This window comes from Tetrahymena thermophila (genome assembly GCF_000189635.1).
Source record: "Tetrahymena thermophila SB210 genomic scaffold scf_8254653, whole genome shotgun sequence".
NCBI lineage: Eukaryota > Ciliophora > Oligohymenophorea > Hymenostomatida > Tetrahymenidae > Tetrahymena > Tetrahymena thermophila.
In genome coordinates, this window is record NW_002476421.1 from 337,312 (window position 1) to 349,386 (window position 12,075).

The 12,075-nt window shown below is 21.2% G+C and overlaps 5 protein-coding genes across 5 annotated transcripts; 2 read left to right on the forward strand and 3 right to left on the reverse strand. All coding sequences in view use genetic code 6, as the record gives it.

The window, feature by feature from the left end:
- Window positions 1–339: 339 nt before the first annotated feature.
- On the forward strand, window positions 340–567 carry TTHERM_00644700 (hypothetical protein; the record flags this gene model as incomplete). The annotated part of the gene is made up of 1 exon (XM_001015390.1): window positions 340–567. One exon carries the CDS (start codon window positions 340–342, stop codon window positions 565–567), a length of 228 nt encoding a protein of 75 aa, XP_001015390.1.
- Window positions 568–859: 292 nt separating this feature from the next.
- TTHERM_00644710 (hypothetical protein) lies at window positions 860–2,962 on the reverse strand (the record flags this gene model as incomplete). The annotated part of the gene is made up of 2 exons (XM_001015391.2): window positions 860–1,843; window positions 2,210–2,962. The coding sequence occupies 2 exons, from the start codon at window positions 2,960–2,962 to the stop codon at window positions 860–862; spliced, it is 1,737 nt and encodes a 578-aa protein (XP_001015391.2).
- A 2,514-nt stretch (window positions 2,963–5,476) lies between these two features.
- TTHERM_000644729 (hypothetical protein) lies at window positions 5,477–6,103 on the forward strand (the record flags this gene model as incomplete). Its single annotated transcript, XM_012797502.1, has 1 exon — window positions 5,477–6,103. The coding sequence occupies one exon, from the start codon at window positions 5,477–5,479 to the stop codon at window positions 6,101–6,103; it is 627 nt and encodes a 208-aa protein (XP_012652956.1).
- Window positions 6,104–6,112: 9 nt separating this feature from the next.
- TTHERM_00644730 (transmembrane protein, putative) lies at window positions 6,113–7,496 on the reverse strand. Its single transcript, XM_001015392.2, has 2 exons — window positions 6,863–7,496; window positions 6,113–6,691 (listed from the first exon to the last, which is right to left on the reverse strand). The coding sequence occupies exons 1-2, from the start codon at window positions 7,427–7,429 to the stop codon at window positions 6,521–6,523; spliced, it is 738 nt and encodes a 245-aa protein (XP_001015392.2). The 5' UTR covers window positions 7,430–7,496; the 3' UTR covers window positions 6,113–6,520.
- A 2,719-nt stretch (window positions 7,497–10,215) lies between these two features.
- TTHERM_000644759 (transmembrane protein, putative) lies at window positions 10,216–10,692 on the reverse strand (the record flags this gene model as incomplete). The annotated part of the gene is made up of 1 exon (XM_012797503.1): window positions 10,216–10,692. One exon carries the CDS (start codon window positions 10,690–10,692, stop codon window positions 10,216–10,218), a length of 477 nt encoding a protein of 158 aa, XP_012652957.1.
- Window positions 10,693–12,075: the final 1,383 nt, after the last annotated feature.

Below are 12,075 nucleotides of genomic sequence, written 5' to 3' on the forward strand. Positions count from 1 at the left end.
TCTCTCTGTAACACACAAATTACATCAATATTTTATTCTATATAAATTACAATTTTTAAGAAATAATTATTCTCTTGTATTTTTTTGAACATAAAAGGCTGTAAATCCTTTCTAAATAATATTAAATAATGAAAAAATATAAACACTTACATTTTATAATAAAAAATAAAAGTAAACATTAAGTTTTGCATAAATATTCATTTTAAAATAAAAGAAGAAAAAATATTTTTAAAATAAAAATAAAAGAAAAAGGCTAAATTTATTAATTAAGAACCTCTTCAAAATAAAAAATAAAATTCAGGATATTATTTAAGATCGAATCTGAATAAATTCGAGAGAATGTATAAAATTAATAAATTGTAAATTCCTTTATAGATTCAAATCAATGATAATTTTACTTTCATAGAAGGATTTGACAATGAATATTTACAGTTTACTAATTTTAAAAATTAAAAGTCTGTTTTTATCCATAAATTTTATCAATAGTAAGATAGAGCATTAGAAATCGATCATTTTGATTGTAAAAGTCTATCAATGCAAATTTATGAAAAAAAATAAAGAATGTGATAAATCTAGAACTATTTACTTTAATTTTCAATCAAAGTGTTGATACAAAAGAAATATTGGTGTATGTAAATTATATTTTTCTATTTAAGTTAGAAAACTATTAAGAAGTCATCCATAAATCTTGTTGGGATCACTAATTATCATACTAATGTAAAGTTATTTGATGATAATTAAAAAAAAGAATTTTATCAATAACCTTTATTTATGATTTGATTAAGATACACCAATACATAAACTTTAAACTATATTTACTGATGATATTCATCTATAAAAATTAATTTTTAATTTGATTTCACTTAATAGAATTGAATTAATCCTCTCTCTTAAAAAACAAATCTACACTCAAAGAGCGATTCAATTCGAAAAATTCACCCTAAGAATTACTATTGTTTCTATTACGATTATCAATATCTGTGTGTTTTCTGACTACATTATCTTAAAGCAGAGCATATTTGTATAGCTCATTAGCCAAATTCTTATGAGCCTTTTTCTAGCGGAAAGAATTAGAAGCCATTAACTATGAAGATCTTTCTTGTCTACTATCATTTACTTTTTCAACTCTGTTGAATTTACTCTATAACTTGTCTTTGAGTTTGTCAATTTTGTTTTCACTCTTAGCTTAGTTATTCTCCATGAACTTTTATATTTTATCTAATCTCTTTTGAAAGGTTTCTTGCTTTACTTTTATTGATTTTCTCAAGGCCTTATCTCTCTCTTCTGTTTTTTAAATTCTTTTAAGCTCATTTTCACAAAGCTTTTAAATGTTTTAATTGCCATCATTCTCCTTTAAACACATCGAATTAGAAATAGTCTCATCGTACTTCTAATTTAAACTATGAAATTTTTAACCTAGGACTATTTTTTATCTTCTGACATTGTTCTCAGCTGTTATCTCTTTTTTTTCAATCTACTAAATGAGTTACAATCTTTTCAGTTGTTCTTCTTAATCTTTTTACTCTCTTTTTTTCATTATTTCAGTTATTTGATGCTTTTTTTACTCTCTAATTCTAACCAAATCCAATTGTCTCTTTTCTTCTCTTTTCCTTTTCAATTCTTCGTACTTTTCTCCAGTTGCATCAACATCAAGCAATTTCTTCTCAATCATCATCTCCTATTTCTCTTGAAATCTTTTAACTTTTTCTTGAGCATTCTTAATTTTTAAACCTAATTCTTTAGCTTTCAGTTCAGTTTCTTTTTAGAGCTAAATCTTCCTTTAAGCTATTTTTCTTTCTATTTCCAAGATATTTTCTTCCTGATATTTTTTTTACTAGACAACCTTTTTAATGAAATAAATAATATTTCATTAATATGAATTGAAATTTAACGCAACTAATTATCATAAAACTTCAAATCCAAAAAGCAAATCAATAAATTTTTATATTAATTGATAATAATTAAAAATAATTAGTTTTTGCATGATAAATCAAGAAATATATTGCATTTTTAAGTAAATATATTGCATTATTAAGTAATTATTTTGCATATTAATAGTACAAAAGACTTTGATCTTGTTTGGAATTTGAATTAAATAATTGATTAGTAAATCGAATAAATAATCTTCTAAGTAGATAAATAATAGAAGAGTGATGCTTTTAAATATCAATCAATTAATTTAGTTTTAAATATAGATGTAAAAATTTACTTCGTGTATTTATTATCCTTTTACAAAGTCAACAACCTAGCCATATTTTCCATATTTTTGTATGCTGTTATTCTTTTTTTCATCTATGGTCTTATGCATTCTTGATTTCTCCAAAAGATAACTCGTGCTTTTATTCATTTTTGAGCTATTCAAAATTTTACTTCTGCTATTTGGATCTGTAGTTGTTGTTCCCCAACCAGATATCTCATCATTGTATTCGCTGATGTTCTCATTTATGCCTAAGTGCAGATAATTGAATTTATTACTATTCCTCAAAGCAGTCATGTTATTCTGCTCTTTTTTTAATCTATTACGTTCGTTAATAATCATTTTTAGCTTGTTGTAATGCTCTGTTAAATAGTATAAATAACTCACTATGTTTTTTAGAGTACTGAATGATTATGAAGAAAACTCATAATATGTAAGAGTTTTTGCTTCGGACTCTTCTATTTTTAAATTTTTTAATGCTCTCTTTGTTAATGGAGAATTAAGATTAAAGTCTGCAAAAAAAGCTGAATATTTATTTGGATTTATTATCAGTTTGTCTCTGTATTACTATGGTAGAATATCTTACTTAATTGCTTCATCTAATACACTTACAGATATTTCAGGAAACTTTTCTTTTGTTTTTCCTTAATTAGCAATTATGGAATCAGATTTCATCTTTACATTTTCGTTAATCTCCCCTTCACTTTATTATTAAATTGTTGATGTAGGAGACTATAAATCTATTATTTAAATGGTAGAATTCATACAATTAACTATTCTTCTTTATTTATTATTTACTATAATCAATTATTACTTAGTAATTTAATTAAATTAACAGTTTTTCAAATCAACACTCTCTTAATCGCTTCTTACTTAATGTGTTCTTGCATAATTTGTATTTCTTTATCCATACCTTTAAGAAGCATATAGTATCTTTTAGTGTAAAATAGTATTACTTTATTTGTACTCATTTATGTCATTTCAATAGTGGAATTCACCAAGCAATTAATATATCTTATTCATCTCAAAAATTTTTAAATTAATGATTATCTTCAGTGTTATTCAATACATTCAAAATAAAATGAATTTTTTTTTTTCAATAACAATTAATATTAAGTGAAATTGATTATCTTTTAATTCTTTTTAAAACAAATAATTTATTATAAACAAAATTTTATTAATTTTAAAAAGAATTTGAATTAAAATAAAAAAATTCAATATATAAAAAATCGGAAATTTATTATTTCATTATATTTCAAAGAATATTAAAAAGTAAATAATTTTAATAAATGATACAATAAATATTAGATAGAATATTGTAAGTAAATAATTAATTTCTTTAATATTTCCTTCTTGAATATTAATTAGAGTTTGTCTTCTTTCAGTAATTTACTCCTAACTTGATATTCAAATGTAAGATCATTATGTTTTGAATCGTTTTTTCATCTTTTTTAGATAAGTTAACTTTTAATAAAACTAATTGAAAAATTATTTACCTAATTTATCACCTTTTTTAGTGATCAAGTTTCCTATAGCTGAAAAGATTCTCTCTATAATTTTTTATCATAATAAATAATATGACATAGAGTAACCATATTAAACAACAAGAGTTAAAAATTCTATCTTCTAATAAAAAAGTATTACTGTAATCCTAATTACTTTCCCCCACTATATAATTTTACCTAATCAACTAATCAACATAGTTTCTAATATTCATCAGCCTCTCTAAGTTTAGAGAAAAACATATATCTCTCTTAATTTAATTCATACATCAGACACAAGAGAATGAAGATAATTATCATACATTTATTTAGGATAATTAATGCTCAAGTAACTTTAAGAGATATTCCAATAATTTCACTACTTTCAAATAAAGAAATGAAATAAGTGAAATAGAGAGTGAATTAGGTGAGATGGTTTTCTATAATATCTCTTAAGGAAAAAAACAAGAATAGCCTGAGGTCGATCATTTAGTTACATCAAGAGAATAACTAAATGCCTGCTTATTAGTATTTTTAATTTTTAAATAAATTCATATTTTTTTAGATTGAATTAAATTTCATTAATAAAAAATGAAAGAATAAATGTGATATTTTTTTAATAATTTTTATATATTGTTGTAAAATAATAAATAAAATAGAGTCTATTAACTCAATTAGACCTTAAAAATATGTTTGAATCTAATTATTTCAGTAGTTTAAATGTCAACAAAATAAAATCAAACTTAATAAAAACTTTTTAATACCACTTATTAAATTTCAAATTCGAGTTTTGATATTGAGCCAAAATGTCTAATTAGTGATCAAGCACCTCTAATTTATAATTTAAAAAAATTATAAATATATTTATTTGTATAATATGTTTAAAAATAAATTGGATGTTTTAACATTTTTTCAAAGTCTACTACTACTACTTTAAAAAGATTATAAAATAAAAACATTAAAAATTTAATATATTTATCTAAAACTCTTTAATATTAAAAGTAAATTAAAATACATTTTTTATTTTTAAATAAAATAAAGTAAAATATTTTCATTTTTTTTGACTAATAATATATATATTATGACTTTAATTAATTAGAATTTATTGCTAGTTGATATTAAATATTAATACAATTTTTTTTATTTTTGTAAACCAAAATACTTACTTTTAGCTTTTTATTTTAACTAAAAAAAAAATTTACTCTATTAGCAGCAAATTAGATTTCTTATAGTTAGGGACTAACTAAATGACTCTACTTTTTTTGCAGTAAGTACTTGTAATTTTTATATTATTCATACTATACTAAAAGAAAATAGTTTAAAATTAGAATTTAGTTAAATCATTCTTTAATTTAAAGAAATACGTGAGTATGCTCATTTAATATATTTTCTATACTTAAAAGTTAACTTTAGACATTTACTTTATTTATCATCTAAAAAAATAATACATCATTGAATTTAATTGTTAGTTGAAATATTACAACTACACATAAATCATTAAGAAGGTTTTTTAATTGATAAACTTACCTGAAAAATAAAAAAAATCTGATGAAGGCGAGATTCGAACTCGCGCCCTTTCGGAATAGAGCCTTAATCTACCGCCTTAGACCGCTCGGCCACTTCATCTTCGATGAAATTAAAGAATCTATTTATTTTATTTTTATAATATTTTGAGTCTTATTAACTCCAAATGAAAATTACTCTTATTAACCTCATATTTAGACTAAATTTATGGATAAAGGCAATAATAATTTAAAAAATAAAAAAAATTTGGATTTTTTAGGCAAAGTAGATGATTATGTATGTATTTTTACATTTAAAGTCAACTGTAGAACTTTGCAAAAGACAAGAAGAAATCATATTGTCTAAGTAGTAAACATTTGTCAATATTAGTCCATTTAACTTACAAAATGATGATAAAGCTAATTAAAGTAGTTAATTAAACAAACTACAACAGTAATATTTTTTATAATATTAAAGCTTGTAAACATAAATTAATCTTAATAATAATTAATATAACCTTTTACACTCCTAGAAAGAAATGAAACCTAGTCATTTAAAAGCCATAAAGCAATTTTATATTTTTAAAAAAAGTAGTTTATCTGACTAATAGAAAAATGATAGTTTAACATCACTTATCAACAAGAATATATAAATATTAAATGATTAAAGACAAGAAATATAGACTTAAAATAAGATTAAACCATAATAAAAACCATAAACCTAATAAAAAAAGTACCATCATATTTTTTTAGATTTAAAAATCTAATTAAGAGCTAGCTAATATAATTAAAAAATCAAAAGATAAAAATAAGAGAATAAATAGAAATATCAAAAGCAAAACAAAAAATTAAAGAATAAAGCACAAATGTGTAAAAAATTTATAATTTAAACTTTGAAAAATATTTTTTAGTTGAAAATTTGAAAAAATATTGAATATTGTATTTGAAGACTTTTTATACTATATTATATTTATATATTATATTCAATTTATAAATTTTTATTGAATAGTGCTTTTACATACTTTTTCATAAATACTTTAATATATTTTTTTTCATTTTAAATTAAGCATAATCTAGGTATTAAAATATAATGCTGTCTAATTCATCATATTTTATACCTGGATTAGCAATATATTTTAATTTAATCAGGTTTAATTTCTTTTTTGAAATTTCTTAGTTCTAATTAGCTAAACTGAAAAATAAATTAATTAAAATTAAAAATATATTATTAAATGCTATTCACTTATCTAGTCGCTTCCAAACGGCAAGATTTTTGAATGGCATTATACTATATTTTATAAAATATTTTATTTGGTTTAAATACATTAATTTTTTTTTCTTCAAAAAACTAGTAAAATAGAAGTAAAAGCTAAAGCGAATTAGATAGCCTTTGCAGAAGAAGGATTAATGTTAACTATAGATCCTGTAGTATTATTTTCAGTCTTTTTATCTTCAATCTTCTTAGCTTTTTCGCTCTTCTTTGCTTCTTCAGTTTTCTTAGCTTCTTCAGCCTTTTTAGCTTCTTCAGTTTTTTTAGCTTCTTATGCCTTCTTTGCTTCTTCAGCCTTCTTAGCTTCTTCGGCCTTTTTTGCTTCTTCAGCCTTTTTTACTTCTTCGGCTTTCTTTGTTTCTTCAGTTTTTTTAGCTTCTTCTTCAGCCTTCTTAGCTTCTTCTTCTTCAGCCTTTTTAGCTTCTTCTTCAGCAATAAACTTTTCTATTTTTTATGATGCAATTTATAAAACTTCATCACTAGCTTTTACAACCTCATCAGAAATACTCTAGACTTTTTATGAGTATAAGGTAAGTCTTTGAGAAATTTCGGTATAGTTTTGAATCATTTAATTAAGCATTTCGATAGACTTATTAGCTTTTTCAATAGCCTCCTTTTATGTTTACTTATTATCATCTGTATCTGCTTTTTCTAAAGCTTCCTTAGAGTCTTTAATTTATTTCTCATTATATTCAATAGCTTTTCTACTAATTTCAATAATATTCTTCTATTCTTTATCAGCCCTTTTAGCAGTAGTAGTAGCTTCTAAAGCTAAACTTTTAGCATCCTAAGTTTTTTTAACAACTTCATTGGCTTACTATAAATTCGTAGCATTTTCAGCAGCTAATTTCTACTTTTAAACAGTATTTTTGGCAGCTTCAACATCTCTCAAAGCTATTACAGATTATTCTTCCAATTGAGCAAAAGTTATTACTAAGAGAAGTGCTGAAATTAAAAGAACAAAAAATTTGTTATTCATTTTTATTAAATTTGTTAACTTTTTTTTAATTAATTTAATTATTATATTTTAGAGATTTAAAAATGGCTAGCAAATTTTAATTATTGAATATAATTCTAATATGAATAGTACTAAATAAGTAACTAAATGATCTATTTTATTTTTATTACTTGATAAGTAATTGATTAAACAAATTTAATTATTAGATAAAAAATAGACAGAATATATCACTAAAATAGAAAGGATTAATTTAAGATTCTAGTATAATTCATGATTATTAAAAGTAAATTTAGATATTATTATATTAAAAGCAATCATAAAATCTAAAATTTTAACTCTATTTTTTTTAGATAAAGAATAATTCATAAATAACTTCACTTAGTAGATATTGAAAAAAACTTATTTATATTTTTAACTTTAAAAAGCTAATTGATCTTGTATTTTGGTTTTTGATTCAAATAAATATGTGTTGGATTTGATTAAATTAAAAGCATATATTAACAAAAATAATATTATGTTAAAGTAGTTTTTTAATTTATGGTAATAGTAAAGCATTTTAAGTAACTAATTTCATTTAATCTAATTAGAAAGGCTAGGCTTCTTAAATTAAGTTTTAAGTATTTTTAGCTGTTCAAATATTATATCATTTATAAAATGTAATAGACACCTTCTTATATGCTTTATTAATATAAACATTACTTTAATAATCATAAATTTGTTATCTGAATTTCAAAATGAGTATGTAAATTAATAATGACAGAGAATTTAAAATGGGAATATTTTTAGATCACTTAGAAAAAATCGGTAATTCACTTGGCAAGCGGCATGCGCAGGAATTAATTTTAAATTTGGCAATTAAATTAAATTTTTATAAGGGGGTTGGCTAATTAACAATATAGAATTTAAAAAATTTAAAAATAATTAATTTAATTCATTTTATTTTATTTTAGAGAAATTTATGAAAAAATATGAAAAATACAGCCTTCCAAAAATGCTTGAAAGGCTAGAGGAATCTTTTACAAAATGATCTAAAAAATTCACCAGTAAATTCTCTAGTACATAATTTTAATTATCAAAAAAATTAATTATTTCTGATAATAGTTATGAATTTTTGATCTAAAAATATTTAAAATGGGAAAATGAAAAGCGTAATTTATATTAATTATCTAAAATAGTAGGATATTCAATAATACTTTACAAATTGAAATTTAAAATCTAATCGCTTAACTATCTATACCTATTAAAATATTTATCTCATCCTAATTATAAAAAATCTTTTGATTTATGAAGTTATTTGTTAATTAATTTTCTCAATTTATTAGAAAAGTAACTTAGCTTAATCTAAATATTGCTAGAACTAATTATCTCTAACTTATTTTTTCCTCTATCTTTAATTTAATTAATTTGAGCTGAAACGAATGTTTAGCCTCTTTAACTTATTTAACCAAATTATTAATATAAAAAAAAACTTAAAAAACTTCATATTTTGAAAAATAAATGCTATTTTAAGAATAATTACTTAAATTAATGAAAATTTCAAAAAATTGTATTTTTTTCAATCATTTTTATTAAAATTTTGATAAGAATAAATTAATTAAAAAAGAAATGTAAATATATGAAATAAAAAATTCTAATATAATTTCAATATGACAATAAAATAAATTCATAATTAATCAAATTATTAAAGAATGGTCATTTTATTAAAATAGCAAAATATTTTAATTTATTTTAAACATTATTTTAATAATTTTAAATATATGGCAAAATTATAAAAATACACTTTTAATTAGTTGCCTTTAATTTATAGTTTGAATTTTTGTTTGCAATATCTTCAGCTATTACTAAATAAATTAACTTTACCGAACATTATAAACTTCTACTATTGCTAATAACAAAGTTTCTTTATAAAATCAAATTTGTTTTCAATATTAAAAATCGTTCTAGGATAGATCAAGGGCAGTCATAACTCTATATAATTATTTTTACTTAAATATAGAATAAAATTTATCATTTGATTATAATTAAAAATAAATAGATATAGAGTACATAAAATATTTCTTCTTAATGACCATCAAAAAAAATTTAAATAATTTAGTTGCTTATATTATACTCTAAATTAATTAGTTACCATTAGTTTAAATGAAGTTAATTTCAGGTTAAGAATAGCTTGTTTTCTCTAGTTTTATAAATAAAATTAATAGTAGGCAGCAAAAAAAAGTTAAAAATTTCTAATTTTAGGATAAAACTTTACATATTAACTGTAAGTAAGATGAACTATTTTAAATTAAATATAATTAATTCTTATGAATAGGGATTTAATTTAAATTTTAATAAGTATTAATTAGAATCAGCTTTATTAAAAGATAAATATAATGTTCTAGATTTCTTTTTTATTAGGTAAAAATTAGGTTTTTATTGAGGTTAAATTCTTTTAGTTTAGGATTTTTCATTTATTTTTTCTATTTGTTTGCTTTAGTGATTTTAAATATTTTATAAAAATAATATATGAGAGAAAAATAAAATACATATTTATACAAATTAAACTTGATTAGCAGTAAAAAAAGAAATTAAATATAGGGTGTAGAGTTTTTTTGCCTTGAATATAGTTTTCTGATTTATATCTAAAGAATTGGAGATAATCCATAAAAACCGGTTAATGTGTACATAATAAAGGTGAGTTAGGTTATGATTCCCGTTATCTATTATATGACTACCTAGAGTATTAAGATTAACTTTTTTTCCATTTTTTGAAATTGAATTTGATAATATTTTTCATTTATTATTGGATGGAAATTTTAAATTATTTATCAATCATTCTTCAATACAAATTTTTACTTTTCAAAATTCTTAATTAATTTTGATTCAATACTATTTACTAATGGGAATTATTTATTGATCTGTAATTAATATAAATTAAAAAAGAAAAACCTTTTATTTTTTTAAAAATTAATTAGACAATTAATTAAAAATCCTATCAATACATATTTTACTTACAAATAAATTAAATAAAAATTAATCTTTTAAATATTTTATTTGCTTTAAACGTGGTTTTTTTTTTATTCAGAAAGCCATTAAAATAGCAATAAAAGCTTAAGCGAATTAGATAACCTTTCCAGAAGAAGGATTAGTGTTAATTTTAGCTTCTTCGGCCTTCTTAGCTTCTTCTTTTGCTTTCTTAGCTTCTTCTTCTTCTTCTGCTTTCTTAGCTTCTTCTTTTGCTTTCTTAGCTTCTTCTTCGGAAGTATACTTTTTTATTTATTATGATACAATTGACAAAATTTCATCACTATCTTTTTAAACCTAATCTAAAATCAATTAGGCTGCTTCCAAGCTTTGCTAAAGCATTTCTAAAATATTGGTTTATTCATCAATAATATTTTTAATAGTTTAGATTTAATTCTAAGTAATTCTAATTTTCTCTTCTAAGTCTCTTTATTTATCTTCATTATCCAGAAAAAATTATCAGAGAATAGCAATATAATTAAAAATGGTTCTAAGATAGTTGAAGGAAGGCAAGCAATGACCCTAAATAATTATTTTTACTTAAATAAGGTTAAAATAATAAAATTTAATTTGGTACCAAATAAATGTAAAATTTCTATATTTTTTATTTAAGATCCAAAACTTATTCGTCATTTTATTTTCAATTTCTCTATTTGACTAATTTTGAATACTGATGATGGAATTAATTTTCTAACTATTGATCCTATTCAACTGATTACTCATATTACTCTTCTAACTAATCTAAATTACTTTTTAATTCTCCATCTGTTGATTGATCTTCTATGATTACTCTTGAGATTACTAATTTTAAATTTAAATTTAAGAATATTTATCTGAGTAAGAGAAGGCTGAGAGATTAAATATTCTTCTATTAATTGCTTTTAGATATCGAATCTTTGTCTCATTTTGAATTATATTAAAAACTCTATGTTTTTTTAGATTTTTTTCATTATCAGATGAGTTTTTATTTCATTATAAAAATTTGATTTAATAATTTTTTATAATAGTTCTTTAATTTTAAGTGTATTTATTTATTCTCTCTCTTCTAAGTTACTTTCTTTTATTTTTTTTATCTTTCAAATCTTGAATTTAAAGGAAAATTTTATAAGGGGATAATCAAATTAACAACGTAATTTTTAAAAATCATTAATTTAATTTATTTAATAAAAATTTATGAAAAAAATTGAAAAAGTTAGTTAGTCAGCCTTCCGAGAATGATTGAAAGGTTAGAGGAAACTTTTTCTAAATGATATAAAAAGGCATCAATTGATTTTCTAGTACCAAATTTTAATTAACAAAATGTAAGTTATCTGACTTAATTTAATCAAAAAATTAATTAATTAATTCTGATAATTTACTCTAGTAATAGTAATAAATTTTTCATCTAAAAAATTTTTAAAATAGTGAAGATGAAGTAATAATTTTTTAATAATTATCTCAAATAGTTAATATTTCGAATATAAAATAAAATTTAATATATAGAATGAAAAGGATATTCACAAAATATTTTACAAATTAATGAAAAAAATTGAAAAAGTTAGTTAGTCAGCCTTCCAAGAATCATTAGAAGGCTAGATGAAACTTTTTCTAAGTGATCTAAAAAGCGCATCAATATATTTTCTCGTACTAGATTTTAATTAACAAAATGTAAGTTATCTGACTTA